A 12,980-nucleotide genomic window follows, 5' to 3' on the forward strand; every position below is an offset into this window, starting at 1 on the left:
GCCACACACTATTCCACAATGAAGCTGTCCCAGAGTAACAAATCCATAGCAAATGATAAGCAGTGTAGAGGAGGTCCCATACTTAAGACATTGTTAAGAAAGAAGGAATTGGCAATGAGCTCCAGGAGGTTCAAAGAATAGCTTCCAGAGGGAACTGTAGAAAATCTGTCTCTCAATCTAAAATTAGCTTGGGCAAAACCCCCCAAACCCACCTACAAATGTTCTGTGTATGGAGGGATGGGATGATGGTATGGTGGCATCACAACAAATAGGAGTGAAAGACTGGTGATGGACAGGGAATAAAGATTTTTTTCCACTCGGAGACTTATTTTAAAGCCCTGCTCAGATTTTGCCAAGTGAAACCAAGATGCACATATTTGATACGGTCTTAACTCAAGGTTGACATTTTCATCGTCTTGATGCGCACTTTGGGAGGCGTGAATAACCAAAAATGAGCTGACATTCACTTGTTAAGATTTCCTTTCTTTTTTTGTGTTACAATTCTTAATGTTTTCTAGCAATCCTTAAAGCTTCTATACTAGTAACAGAAAACATGAAGAGCCTGAGAAGGTTTTCTGAGCCATGTCTTGGGTGGCACAGTTACAGACAGGTTTCGGCCTTTTAAAACATAGTACAGGAGGTGTGATCTAAAGAGGCAGAAACTAAGAGTTAAGTCATTCATCAACCGATGTCCTGTAGCACTGCTGCGTGCCATATGCATGTGCAGCAAAAGTGGAGTTGAGCCAGAGAGCAGCTGAGTTTGTGGACAGCTTTGAATCCAAAGTCACGACGGGACCTGCTGGGATGTCTAGGATCCTCCCCCAGAGCATTAATGAGAAATAGATGCCATCTGGAGGAGTTTTCCTGCCAAGGGACTGTGATGCCATCTTTGTCTTCCAGTTCTTATCAATCACAAATGGTTTTAAACAGATTTGTATTTTACCTTCAGTCGGATGATTTTGTCTTCTTGGCTTCTAAGGACACTCTGACCTTTCAATAGGCTCTTCTGGAAGACTTTTTACTTCTGATAAGGCACATTTGTTGCAATGGCTGCTCTGTCATCTTCTCTTTCCTTTTCCTGCACCAGTACATTCCCTCTTTCATCATAGCTGACTCATCCACTCTTCCCCTTACCCCACTGTATTTTCTTTCCTCTTCTTTTCCTGTAGGTGCAAAGAAGAACTTTAATGGTTTTAAACTCAGGTGCTTAACTATGTAATTCTAGTAGTTTGCATTAAAATTTTTGCATCTACTTGATTTTTAAAAAGGCAAACACTGTAATATATAAGGCTGGAATTTTAATCACTCTTGCCATGATTGTATGGTGTGTGCATGAATGTTTTTAAAATCAATTAAATATAAATGAGTAGTACATTCAATACAGTAACCATCAGAAGTTGTATTGGTGTGGAATCTAGTTTGCATAGATTGCCCCCTCATTTTTAATTCACCTCTCTTTAATTCAGTGTTAACCATCAAATTGGACTACCCATAGCTCTTAGCTATGATGAGGCTGTCTTTACGCTACTTAGGTTTTTGAAGGGCTTTTCTACTACACCCATAGGATTAGAATCACTTATTGTTTAGTGCAGGTCTAGCTTGGAGAGCTTGCTAGGCCATAGAATCCCAGCCTCTAAATACTATACTATATAACTATGGAGTGACATAAAGGCAGTATTTAAATCAAGTCACTGCCTTCATAGTATCTATAATGTGTTTGGTTTTAGTTAAAAAAAATATTTAAAAATCAGCAAATATTAATTTGCTCACCAGAATGTTTCTAATGCATTGTGTTAGGATATATGGACCCCAGCTGAGATTGTTTTACACCATACCTATGTTTTAAATGGAGTAGCCCCTGCCTGGGAGGACTTGTAGCTGAAATACAGAGCACAGAAGAGGGAAACAGGGCAGATGGAAGCTGAGACACAAAAGCATTGAAAGGGGTCTGTAGCTGAGCTGGGTATTAACACACGGGTCTGGTTCTGTCTTTGAAAACATCCTTTTAACTTTCTTTTTAGTTCAGGTAGAATGACTGGCACTGTGGCAAAGTTTTCTTTTTAGAATTTTAAAGATGTTTTAAAAGGTCTTGTCTTCAGAAGCATTCAAGAATATGAGGAAGTAGTAAAACAGATATAGCTGAAATAAATAGTGCAGTGCCTGGGTAGTGATAGGAAGGAGACAGTAAAAACAGTATCAAATTTAAAAAACATTTTTAGGCCAGTAGGAAGAATATGTCTAATGCAGATATGGAGGGAAGTAAGACTAGGCTGATCTTTTATTACCTAGCACTAAATCCATTTTGTCTCTAAAACCTAAAATCCTGCTGGTGAGGTCTAAAGAGGTTCTTCAATTGGATTTACCCAGACTGCAGGATATGCAATCAATAGCTATTTGTTTATCGTCCCTTGGATCTCTCCATCTTACTTAAGGACTTAAACTCCGCCAGTGTAATGAGCCAGCTGCTTAACTGCTTCCAGATTCCTGGGTCATATTCTGCCAGCTTGTTTTGTGCTGGGGAGGTCCCTGGTGTCTGTGGAGGAGGAAGGAATTTATCTTCACACACACACCCCCGCCAGTGCTGTGGTGGTAAAGTCACTTGATAACCAATAATCAAATCTTAAAACTTATTTTCCCCTGCAGGGTTCAGCATACATGAGGAAATGGCCATGGAACAATTGTTCCTTTAGCTGAGCTGTGCTCCTTCCCATCATTGCCTGGACTGTACAACGTACCCTCCCACTCTTAGAACAACAAAAAACGTAATTCTGCTGATGGAAGTATCTTCTGACCTGCAGGGTTGGAGAAATAGGATTTGCCCATATTAACAATTTAAAGTAAAGCTCCTTTACGTTCTTACAGCTGTTTAGCTGTACCTGGGGTTTAGAGGAGGGTATGTGTACCCCAAGCTTGATGCTCCATCAGCTCACTTCAGAGTGGGCATTTCAAGCATGTGGCTTATGAGTAATGGGAGCTTGATATGAGAAGAACATGTGTCCACACAGAGCTCTTGCACCAAACTGATCTAAACTCCAGAGCTTTTGTATGCTGTATTTAAATGCTTATACCATTAAAACCACTGAAGCAGTATTCTTAAATGTACTTTATTTTAGGTCTCAGTGGCATTCATAAATCAAGATGACTTGATGACTCCAGAAGGAAGCCAGGCCTTTGCTATAGAAAAAATAATTTTATTTTGTAAGAGACTATGTAATCATTTGGGGCTGGTTGCACTTGGCAATTATTACTGTTAATTTCTTTTTCTTGAGCACATTTTCAGTAGAAAATGTATCATTTCAAGCATTTATTCCGAAACAAACTTCAGACATGACTTTGGACAAAGAGCATCCACTTTCTGATCAGCTCTGACCAGGCTAAACTTGGAACATGGTGGCCAAAATCTATGTGAAATTTATTACAGTATGTTTGCAGTTCTTAACCTTTATCTCAGCAGTACATGTTATATACCCACATAAATTAAATACTTAAGATTATAAATACCAAATTGTCTTTCCTCATACTGAACAAGAGCTTTGAAAAAACTTATGTGTCTTAATCATTCCTTTAACATTTAACATGTTTCAGTTTGAAGATTCTGCTTGAATCCTTGAAGTTTATTTTTTTTTCTCATGGATGAGGTTGAGCCTTGGTTTATTTTTGTAGTTCTATAACAAATAACTAAGTTGTTTTCTAAACTTTAACTCATCTTTTGAATAAAGTTTTTTTCTTCAAACAGTGAGCAGGAGTAACTTTGATACTTGTTACTGATACATCTTTTATTAGTGAAGCAGAGTTTGAATTACACAATATAAAAAAAAAGAAAAAAGAAGACAGCTCATACTTGTGGAAAAAAGTCATCCAGCTGCTGAAGTATTATTTGAAAAGAAAGCATTTCTGTGTTAGGAAAAAGGCAACATTCCTTTGTATTCCTGTTAGTCATGAATAACACAAAAGGTAATTATTGGGGATGATGATCCTGTTATGTGTTATTACTTAGAGTAAAACGTAGTTATTACCAACTTTCACCATCTCTTGTTAAAATTTGCATTTTAACAGGACAGAGTACTTAGTTGGGGTGACCTGTACAGAAGGGTGGCATCACTGTTTCGTATAAGCAAAGGAGGACCGACAACCACTAAGTGCAGTCCATGCTTTACTGAAGAAAAATATAGGCCGTGGTAAATGCAAGAATGAATTCCAGCCTGCGGGGCCTAATAGAAAAATAATCCTCTTGAGAGGCAAGATCATTGTGCACCACCATAGTACAGTTGCCATCTACTCTCCTGGCAGTGCTGGAGCCACTGGGCTCTGTTTTGATCTCTAGGATTTACCTCCATGTGTCTCGAATCAGGCTGCCTATTTCCTAGGTACTTTCAGGGAAACCTGGTCTGCCCTATAATCTTGCTTAGCTTCTGGTCATTAGGGTATCAGTACTGTACATAACTTAAGCAGGGTTATACAGCTCTCTTCTAACATGCAGGGACAAGGGGACAGATTATAGTAATTTTTCCTGATTGGCAAATGAAAGGCAAGGGAGGTGTGGTTTTGTTAAATTGCTCCTGAGGTGGTCAGTAGCTGCTGTAAGGAGCCATCCTGTTTTCCCTGCCTTCTTGCCTCATGTTCCTACATCCTCTTGTGTGTCACAGTTAGAGAAGGTGTGACTGGAGTTGTGTAATTCGGAGATTTTTTTTTTTTTCCCCCCCCTAAGGAACAGGGGTGGTGGCAAGCAAAACATTAGCTTAAATTTGATACAAAAAGAATTTTTCTTTCAACATCTCAGTGTAAGAAGTACAAGAAACAAATGTGAACACATTTCTTGGTTAAGCAGAATATTTATTAGCAAATTAATAGTACAAGTTCAAATATATTCAAATATATAACTGTTGCAAAATATTCAAATATATTTAAACAGTAGATTAAATATCTCTCTTGTTCCAGAAGTTGGATGTTGATATGTATATCAGAAATGACACTTGTCTTCCCTGTCTGAAATGGCTACTAAAGAGCCTCTTGAAAGTAGTTCGGCTTCTAACTAACCCTTCAAAGCACGTCTGCACATTTCTATCCCCAGCTGCAGAGCAAGGATAAAATAGAGTTTGAATAGTAGTGAGCACTTGTAAAATTTTATCTCACAAGTCACTCTAAGATTATTTTTGACCATGCACTTTCTTTTGCCTTCAAGTATCTAGTGGCTTAGCTGCGATTCAAAAGTTTTTTTTAAAACGCTAGTTACGAAATTGTATAAAAGCTACTGAGTTTTCTTAGTTGCTTGCCACATTATCTGTAATTTGGCGTGATAATTCTTCAGTATCAATTAACAAGTCCATACAAAATTGCTGTGTGTGTTCAGGAACGGGTTTAGAACTGCTGCAAGAGCTGTTTCCAGATCTTCTGGAGTGTTCAAACTCTTGGTGACGTGACAGCCATTTTTTAATACATAAGACTTACTTACCTTTCTTTTGTTTTATTCATGATAATAATGATGTCTGAGCAAATGTCAGATGGAAGAGATCTCTTAAAGTCAGATTCCAGACACTGAATTTCAATGTTTACCCTGCAATCTCCAGCATAGTAAAAGCAAACAATTTCTGTAGTTTGAAGTTGCACATGTTGATGTTAGCGAGCTTCAGTTTTGTCATCTGTAACACGCTGTAATGCACAAATGGTAATTGCAGGCAATACTTACTGGTTTTATTTAGCTTGACAGAAACAGTAAACTGGACATTATCATAAATACTAATTCATTTAAGTGGAAACTGCTGCAAGTAACATATTTTGAATTCTATTTATCTTTCTGTCCAGTGCAAGGCATGCATTTATTTAGAAATGTATTCCCCCAGAAAAATTAGATTCTTGCCATAATTGCTCCAAGGAAAAGTTTTGTAAATCATACAGGTCTTTAAAGTTGGATTGAGAGCTCTAAGGGTGAGGCAGATGGAGTCAAGAATGTAAAGACAGAAACTGGGAAGCTGCACTGGCCTGTGTCTCTCCTGGTCTCACAGTTGAGAAACTCAGAAAAAGAGAGATGAGATCATGAAATGTGTAATTCTAAATCATAACTTCCCCTTAAGCCATCCTAATCTAGCTGCTTCTACAGTTTGGTCACAATGTTGTACATTCTTTTATTCACTAGCTGAAAAACACTAAAAATAAAATAGTTATTGGGTTTGAAGAAAAGCAACAGATGAGACAGAATCTGTTCCTTTTGCCAGGTTTTATTTCAACCTGAGATGCTACTCCAGATGGTAAGGAAGCAGAACATCCTGACACTGCCTGACTTCCGTGGCATAGCTGGCAGTGTCGGGCTCTTCGCAGAAAGAGACACGCTCCCTTCTTGGAGGTGGGAGGCTGGGATATCTGGCACTTGGCATGTCATTCTGCATCAAGAGGGAATTCCACCACACCAACTTGCAGGCTCTCCACAGCGCACCGGTAAGAACTTTGCATGATCTTATATCCCCCAGTGTCACAGCTCTGCCATGTTAGAGGGTTAAAAAGGCTGTGTTTCATCCAGTGGAAGTCCTTAAGGAAAAACAAACCTCTCGCTAGAAGATTTCTAAGGTCAAACAACAGAATTCAAGGCAAATACTTCAGGGAGTAGGATTATTAAAAACTGTATGAGAGTCAACAAGATTATATGAAAAGCAGAAGACAGAAATACTTAAGTAGGTGGAGATGCTTGTGTCATGGCTTTTGTATCACAGACTGTAAAAGCTACATGCAGTGTGTTTCTAACATCAACAGTAAACATACTCTTTAGCTCTTAAAAGCATCTTATGAGCTGGGAGACTGTGCTTTTGACTTCTATATTTATTCTTTGTTTTTAAATCAAGATGCACTAATTTGCTCTCTTTATCCCATAATGTCATGACTTTTACAACAGCCAGCACAGATGGTTCCGTGTTTCTGCACATCAGCTGAAGAAAATGCCAAGCGCACAGAAACGCACTGCCCTCCTGTACAAATTAGCTTATCACGTAAGTGGTGAAATAGAGAACTCTGACCCTATTATAGTAGAATGTAAGGTAGCAGATTAACACTCCAGACTTCTACTTAATCACAATGTGTCTCATCCTCTTGTTGTAGCGGAGTAGGCCATTCTTCAAACTTAAACCAACAGCTGTCCAGTATCACCACTTACCCGGTAGTGCTGCTGCTTGGGCGGCTCTTAGCCTCGATGACACTGGTGCAACTCTGAATGTTTCAAAAATATTCAGAAACATCCTTACACATGAACTATAATTTTATTGTGTGAATACTTCAAAAACCCCACAGAACTTAAATTCTAAGAACTGAGTAACACTCTGTACTGCTTATGCTATTTTCTCATGCAAAAAAAATACAGAACAGTACTGATTATGGTTCCTTTCTTCTACAACATGCACAAAGTATTTAATACAAACTAATTACAACTATCATCAAAATTTTACAGCTTTACTGAAATGGGAATTCCAAAATCTGTTATGCACATACTAAATATATTTTAAGGTGGCACAAATTATTCTGTGTCTGATACCACTTCTCAGGTAAAACTTGTATCACTGAACTACTACAAGATACATATTTAAACTACTTCATTTTTATTCCAACTTTTAGACCATGTTTTAACAGGAATGCTGCAAATAAATTGAAGCCATTAAGTCAACAGACATTATGCTGACCCCATAAAATATTTCTGTAATAGCATCTCTCTTCGCAGTTTTAAGGCATCTGAAATTCAAACCAAACTGATTTTCTCACTATCAAAAGCCAAAGTAAGAAACTCTCTCCAGAGAGACACAGCATGCCGCTTTCAAAAAGAACTGTCTTAAGGCAAGGTGCCACTGCTACAGGCTGCACACAGACCACAGCGATTTTCCCCTGACCTGTTGTCTCTTCTAAAATGTAACAGAGAGAAATCACAGTGATGAAAGAAAAGCGTACTAGTATGTATTCAGACAAAGGAATGAGACTCAAATTTAATCTAAGATCTACAGACCCTAAACAAACTCCCTATAATATGCTTTTATTATTCATAAAAGGTATTCCCTTTTTCAGTTCATACTACAGATAAACAACAATGAGCTGCAATGCTGATTCTTCAGTTATCTGTAAAACTGTGGAAAAATAAGGAAACTGAAGCCTAACTGAATTTGTTACATAGCATTACTGGACTGTCAAACCACAAGCATCATCAGTAGGGGTGGTAACGAGGCCCTGGGTTGTAGGAGTTGTAGCCATATTGTCCGTAGTGGGAGGAGTAAGATTGTCCTTGTCTGTGTTGCTGGTAGTTATTACCCCAACTTCTTTCTGGCCTCTGATTAGATCTATAGTCACCTTGCCAGTTGTATCTGTCCCCTCTAAAATATCTACCATCTTGAAACCTGCAATGAAAAGAAATGTCAAAGATTCACACAAATTGTGACTTTAAAAACATGAATGATAATGAACTCTTAAAATGTACATTTTCATGAAAACTATCAGGTAACTGTTTATACACTCAATTACTTATCTGTTTTTATGACAAACTGATGAAAACATATCTACAGTCATCTGAGATCATTTATTAATTTCTTACTACTACCCAACACACTAATTGCTAAGCGATGGAAGGACAGTTTCCTAACACAAAGCATTCACAGGCATTAGCTGAACTGCTGGAACTTTGAATAGACTCAAATAGAGCATGTATCTAAAAACCAACCAAAAGATACATCCATAGCTGTATGAAAGCCAGGTTCAATCTAACAGCTTCATGGCTGAAAGCTGTGGCAAAGCAGCCTTAAGTACAATTTGGCTTCCTAACAGCACAGAGTCCTGGAATTTGCATATTCTCTAAAATACATACTACCACTGCTTTGTGGTCTCTCGAAGATTCCCATACGCAAAAGAGTGTATCTTATCAGTGGTATTTAGCCACTGTTCAGTCTAAATTTTGTCTTTTCAGCTGTAACTTGATTCCTATCAACACTTCAGCTGCCTCAGTCATTTTCTTTAGATATCTCAGTGATACAGTGTAGAAAACAACATTTACCTGAGGTTCACTTTGTGACCAGCGTACACATAAGAGTTCATTAGTTCAGAGAACCACAGTTTTGTAAGAACATCTCCTTAAACAATCACCTTCTTTTTTTTAATCTCTAGAAACTGATTCTGTGTTTAACTTAATGACAAGCTTCTAGGGCAAGAAAAAGTTACAATGTTGTCCTTCATTTCTTCAGATAAAGCACAAATCCTACTTAGATATTTAGCTAACAAGTCTTCCCAATTGTTAGTTGGACTGGAGTTTAGCTACTTTATATTAAAAGCTGATATTAGTATTACCAAACATACTACATGCTGTAATCATTGTTTTTCAGTCACACAAAAATCAGGTGTTACTGTCCAGAATTCAGTAAAAAGCTGCAATTACATCCTGAAGAAATAATTCAAAATATGTGGCAGTAGACAGGTAACACTGCACTTACTAGACAGATTGGATGATGGATTTTACAGTCATTTCTACTAGATAAAAGAAATACTGGCTAATCTAAGAAAGTACAGCAAATATTTAGGTTACAAATTAAACATTTTTCTGGACAGCTAGCAACCGATAATCACACTATTAGCCTGTTCCTTTGCACATTTTCCTGCCGGTTATTATCCAACAGATGATGGGCTGCTTAGTTTTGCAGAACTCTCTTCTTTCCTCTCTGGAAAAATGTTCCTGGCTGAGTAGTACCAAACCCCAGGGCAATGGGTTTGGTGGTTCCAGCTTATTCCTTATTAAAAACCAAATTAACACTTTTATAAACAATGCAAAAACTTTTGACTATCAATACAGAGAAAATGTAATACCTCATTACTTCTCAGAGAAGACTATTTCTTAAACTTAGTTATCTATGAAGTAACAAGAAGATACTTCCGTTAACAGAACAAATTCCTATCTTTCTTCTAAAATAAATGATCATTTAAGTATATATTTGTGAAACTACCAAGATTTAAAAAAAAGAAGAAATCAGTACCGATCTCTGTTTCTCTGGTTGCCACCAGATCTGTTTCTCCATTCTTCAACTATAGGAGGGGGATCTGCAGGGCGTTTCAGATATTCTTGGTATTCTTCGTCATCTGATGTGAATCGATGAGCAAACATCTTTTCATAATTCAGGGGCATGTCAACCAAGGAAGTCATTCTGAAAACTTTGAACATGAACACAATAAAAGCAGCTTTAGCATGAAGTCTCTTATTGTAATAGCTACCAAAATCCACTTAGGACAAATGAAAGACAATGAAAAGTTACGTTCAGTTTAACACAGCAGTTAAGTTTTGGTCAGACAGCATAGATGATTGACTCTTAAGTCTTGATGATCTAAGACTGTAAATAACTCTCCTGAATAGCTTATCTCTGATGGAAAGCAATTCCAATGCCATGTGCAGTCTTTGGACATCTCTGCTGGATATGCAGACACCGATCTGTCTAAACACTGGAAGTAGTTCTAAGGGACTCTATCCACACAGGAGAAATTCGACTCATGTTAATACCCAATATAGTCAGCCATTACACAGCATCATCTTTGAATCAACATTGATAGACCTAGATTAGATGAGGTGTGGTAGAAAGATACGGGACATTTTTGAGGGTTAGTAATAGTAAAAAGGTATTTCTTCAGAATGCACTCCCAATCTACTCCCAATCCATTTCTGACACGAAAAACATTACTACAATCAACTTGAAAAGTTTGCTAAGGTAGAACATCATACAAAGCCTACAGATACAGATAGCCAGCAAAGCAAAATAATCAGATTTATCCACAGTAACTTACGTGTTAATAACTTCAGTCAAGGGAAGGACAGCCCCTAAGAGGAAGTTAAATTATCTCATAATATGCCTGTCTGATGGGACCTGTGTTTAAGGCCTTAGTTTCCTTATTTACCTGGCTATATATGCATTTGCCCTTCAGACGTTGGTGCTATCTAGTACTACCCATCAGTAGAAGTCTGGCCCTAATAGCAGATGCTGAGAAAGGCTCTACACCTACTGTTTTAACAAGCCCTGGGTAATTTAGAGCATTAAAGGCCTCTGCCTCTAGGCTTCCAGATTAAGCTCTTCTGTTGACTCCTGAAGAATTGCAGGCAGGACCAAATTCACCTTGCAAAATGGAGGGAAGGAAGGAAACAGGCTTCTTCTGGACCCTGAGAACTAAAATATACACCCTCAATGACCAAGCCCAATTCTCCCCACTGTACCCATAAGCAGCTTGAGACTAGGGTAAGCGGATGTTTATGGGGAATCCAGCACAGTACTCTTTCTGTAGACTGAACTCCCCTTTCATGAGTTTCAGAAAGTTCAGTGTTTGGTGATCTCCAGAGACCATCTGCAGCCTTCCCCCTTTCACCTAATGACACTGTGTAAATCTTTCTGAATCAGGTGTAGGAGTTACTACTGCAGGATGTCTGGTGACTTCATCCTCCTTTTTTGCAATGAGCCAACCTCGTTAGTTTTTACTATAAGCTATCTCCAAGGAACCTCGCTTCTCGGGGGCCGTCTCAATGTGGGGGGTGGGGGGTGTTAGGGTGTAACTGCCCCGGGGACCCACCACATACCACTACTCTTCTCCAAAGAGCAGACGGCTCTCCTCGCGATTAATAACTTCAATATCGGTATTCATCCTGCGGGGGCCGGTAACAGGGGAGACCCGTCACCTTCCTCTGCCTAAGGCCAAACACTGCCCGGACGGGGCTCACTCCCCTCAGGAGGGCTCACGCCAGGGCCCTGTTCCCCTCACGGCGGGCCGGGCCGAGGCCCTGTTCCCCTCAGGGCGATGCGGTCCCCCGCCGCAGCTCTGGCGGCTCCAGCCGGAGCCCGCCGCGGGACGAGCTGAGAGCAGCAGCGGGTCTCGGCCTCCCGCCACCCTCCTCCCCGGCAGCTGCCCCCCGCCTCCGCAGCCCCCCTCACCCTGTGCCGCCAGCCACCGCCGAGCCGCCGCGGAAAGCCCTCCTCTTCCGGGCCGGGCCCCGCCGCTTCCCCCCGCCGCCGGGGCGGCGCCGCCTCAGGCCGCCGTCCCCTCAGGGAGCCCCGGGGGTGGTTGAGGGGACGCTGGCCTGAGGCGGCGCCGCCCCGGCGGCGGGAATCCCGTAGGGGTGGAAGGATTGATTCCCCCGAATTCGGTTTTGGCACAAAGCACGTTGACGTAAATAGTATGGAGATATGTGGGGAGCTTTCCTTGGCTCCTACGCAGGTTTTAAGGAGGTGATACCTGAAATATTTGGATTTGAACAGGAAGGTGCAACTGAAAAGGGTAAAGTGAACATGGCGCCTCCAGCCGTAGCCCTGTGGCTATTAATAATGCGATTTCAATGTCTTTCAGGCATAAAAAGTTTAGAGGATGCGTTGACTGCTGTGTGAGGGAAGTAAGATGACATGAAGCCTTTTTGGCAGCTAAATAATTCCGTGTAAACCAAAGTAATTCGGGTTTGGAGTCTGCTTCAGCAACATATTTACGCTCCCACCTGGTGCTGTAGCTAGTGATTAGTCCTGTCACCTTTAATACACGTGAAGTTATGCATGAGTGTCAAAACTTTTCCTAAACAAGGTCCTGTGCATGTAAATAGCTAGAGGCAGGGAACTGTACCTCGCCTCCTGTACTCCTGCCACCCTGGGTGTTGTTAACTAATTTATGAAGTGCCACAGCAGTTATTAACAGCTCAGTCTCCAAAGGATTTGCAGTATGGGGATGTGGTGTTGCCTCTCTACTCTGAACGACTGGTGGTATCAAGACCTTCCTGGAGCAGAAATGGTGTTGGTGTCCCTGTTTCTTTATTTGCCTTGTTTCCACAATGCTGACATCTTTACATTGCTGACTGTTTTCCACAACTCCTAAACCAATGATTTGGAAATGGTCTCTTGCGCTGTGTATAAGAAATAGATTTTTTTGTAGGACCCTTTCAAAAAGCAATGTTTTTTTATAAGCTCTGCTAGAGACTCTACCCCTCACAGGCACTAGCAAAACATAGAGACTGT

General features: G+C 40.1%; 2 protein-coding genes across 11 annotated transcripts in view; one reads left to right on the top strand and one right to left on the bottom strand.

The window, feature by feature from the left end:
* The window catches only part of C11H15orf40 (chromosome 11 C15orf40 homolog), a 42,142-nt gene that overhangs the window by 14,627 nt on the left and 14,535 nt on the right, over positions 1–12,980 (top strand). For 2 of the 9 annotated variants that reach the window (XR_012630448.1, XR_012630447.1), the window contains exon 4: positions 6,213–6,432. Coding sequence is in view for 1 of the 9 variants with exons in the window: in XM_074880736.1 (XP_074736837.1) it covers positions 6,213–6,432; positions 6,884–6,921 (258 nt within the window). In the remaining 8 variants the exon portion in view is untranslated. The other 7 variants (XR_012630445.1, XR_012630449.1, XR_012630446.1 and 4 more) reach the window with 7 other exon arrangements.
* Positions 7,226–12,028, bottom strand: RAMAC (RNA guanine-7 methyltransferase activating subunit). Of its 2 annotated transcripts, XM_074880745.1 has the most exons (3): positions 11,916–12,028; positions 9,984–10,158; positions 7,226–8,363 (listed from the first exon to the last, which is right to left on the bottom strand). In XM_074880745.1, exons 2-3 carry the CDS (start codon positions 10,148–10,150, stop codon positions 8,174–8,176), a joined length of 357 nt encoding a protein of 118 aa, XP_074736846.1. In that variant the 5' UTR covers positions 10,151–10,158; positions 11,916–12,028; the 3' UTR covers positions 7,226–8,173. The 2 variants fall into 2 exon arrangements, with proteins under 2 accessions (XP_074736846.1, XP_074736844.1); XM_074880743.1 differs by lacking the exon at positions 11,916–12,028 and having other exon boundaries at positions 9,984–10,168.

This window comes from Strix uralensis, chromosome 11 (genome assembly GCF_047716275.1).
Source record: "Strix uralensis isolate ZFMK-TIS-50842 chromosome 11, bStrUra1, whole genome shotgun sequence".
Taxonomy (NCBI): Eukaryota; Metazoa; Chordata; class Aves; order Strigiformes; family Strigidae; genus Strix; species Strix uralensis.